Source organism: Seriola lalandi, unplaced genomic scaffold (genome assembly GCF_002814215.2).
Source record: "Seriola lalandi dorsalis isolate HSWRI2012SDOR001 ecotype SW California unplaced genomic scaffold, Sedor1 jcf7180001975788, whole genome shotgun sequence".
Classification (NCBI taxonomy): Eukaryota; Metazoa; Chordata; class Actinopteri; order Carangiformes; family Carangidae; genus Seriola; species Seriola lalandi.
The window spans coordinates 1-1,428 of NW_019446454.1; the positions used below are offsets into that span (position 1 = coordinate 1).

General features: G+C 41.1%; 1 protein-coding gene across 1 annotated transcript; it reads right to left on the reverse strand.

Moving 5' to 3' along the window:
- Positions 1 to 7: 7 nt before the first annotated feature.
- Positions 8 to 1,332, reverse strand: LOC111655862 (calpain-1 catalytic subunit-like). The gene is made up of 4 exons (XM_023407401.2): positions 1,257 to 1,332; positions 1,027 to 1,143; positions 622 to 674; positions 8 to 503 (listed from the first exon to the last, which is right to left on the reverse strand). The coding sequence occupies exons 1-4, from the start codon at positions 1,294 to 1,296 to the stop codon at positions 477 to 479; spliced, it is 237 nt and encodes a 78-aa protein (XP_023263169.1). The 5' UTR covers positions 1,297 to 1,332; the 3' UTR covers positions 8 to 476.
- Between the last annotated feature and the right edge of the window lie 96 nt (positions 1,333 to 1,428).

Genomic DNA, 1,428 nt, shown 5'->3' on the forward strand with positions numbered 1-1,428 from the left:
AGTTAAATGATGGTGCTGCATACTCTGCACATAGATGGATTATGAGACAATGAGTCCCTGGGCAGAGACATGCAAAAGGCCTCTCACCCTTTCTAAATAAGAGCAAATGCCACAGATTGAAAGGGACAAAACAGCTCCAAACAATGAGACTGTTTAATCGCCTTGTGTATCTCTGTAGTCATTTTGTGTCTCTTTCAGATCATTTTATATCCCTTTGTGATTGTTTTGTGTCTCTTTCTGGCCCATTGTTGTCATTTTGTTTTTTCTTTGGTAGTCATTTCTTTCTTTGTGGCCCGTACAGTAATCCATCCAGGACTCTGCATACTACATCAAGGTCATAGCCAGAAGGATGAGAATGGTGCGAGATGAAGCAAGATTAAAACAATGGCACAGCTTGTATTTTATTTACGTGTTGGAATCAACAGCAGGCGGTGGCTCAGCTGGGTCTGTGTGGAGATCGTCTTCATAAAGCGTCTTCACACCATCAGGAACTGAAACAGCCACTACAGAGGGGCCGCAGGTAGACAGGGAGCAAAGAAAGAATAAACGGAAAGTCTATAACTTGTTCAGGTACATGTGATAATGAAAACATAACAGAGCATGTTTTGGCCAGATACTTACAGCATTGATCCCTCTGTCCTTTACGTCTTGACTGGTCTCTGATTCATACAGAGCTTAGGAGAAGAGGGAAGGAAAGTGTGAGTCTGTATACAGTGTTGAAAGAAATATTCAGATACTTTACTTAAGTAAAAGTACCAATACAACAGTGTAAAAATACTTCATTACAAGCAAGAGTCCTGCATTTAAAATCCAACTTAAGTAAAAGTACAGAAATACTAAATATACAGATGTATCAGAAGTAAAAGTACTGTAATCCTGTGACTGATATATTATTATACATGACATTATTAGATCGTTAATACTGATACATCAGTGTATAAGCAGCATTTTACTGTTGCAGCTGCTCAAGGTGGAGTATATTTGAATTACTTTATATACAGTTTGTTGTGTGTGTTTGTGTGTTACCAAAAAGCGTGCGCAGCCTAGTGAAACACGACACAAAGCCGTGGAAGGGCATGTGAAGCTCTCCAGAAGCAAACCGCTCAGACAGCAGCTGAACTACCTTTCCATCGCACTGCATTCCTGGGAAACAGAGGAGTGAATGAAGGTGTGAAACCAAACAGCAGCAACCATCTGCATGTGTATAGGTGTGTGTGTTTGTGTGTGTGTGTGTGTGTGTGTGTGTGTGTTCATACCAACAGCTTCCAGTGCTGTGCTGAGCTCAAAGGGGCTCATTGTCCCAGAGGAGTCCTTGTCAAACTGGAAGAAGATGGACTGACAGGGAAAGCAGCATTAGAATAAATAATAACAACACAACCCCTCTTCTTTTTCTGTCTTTAACACACACACACACACACACACACACAC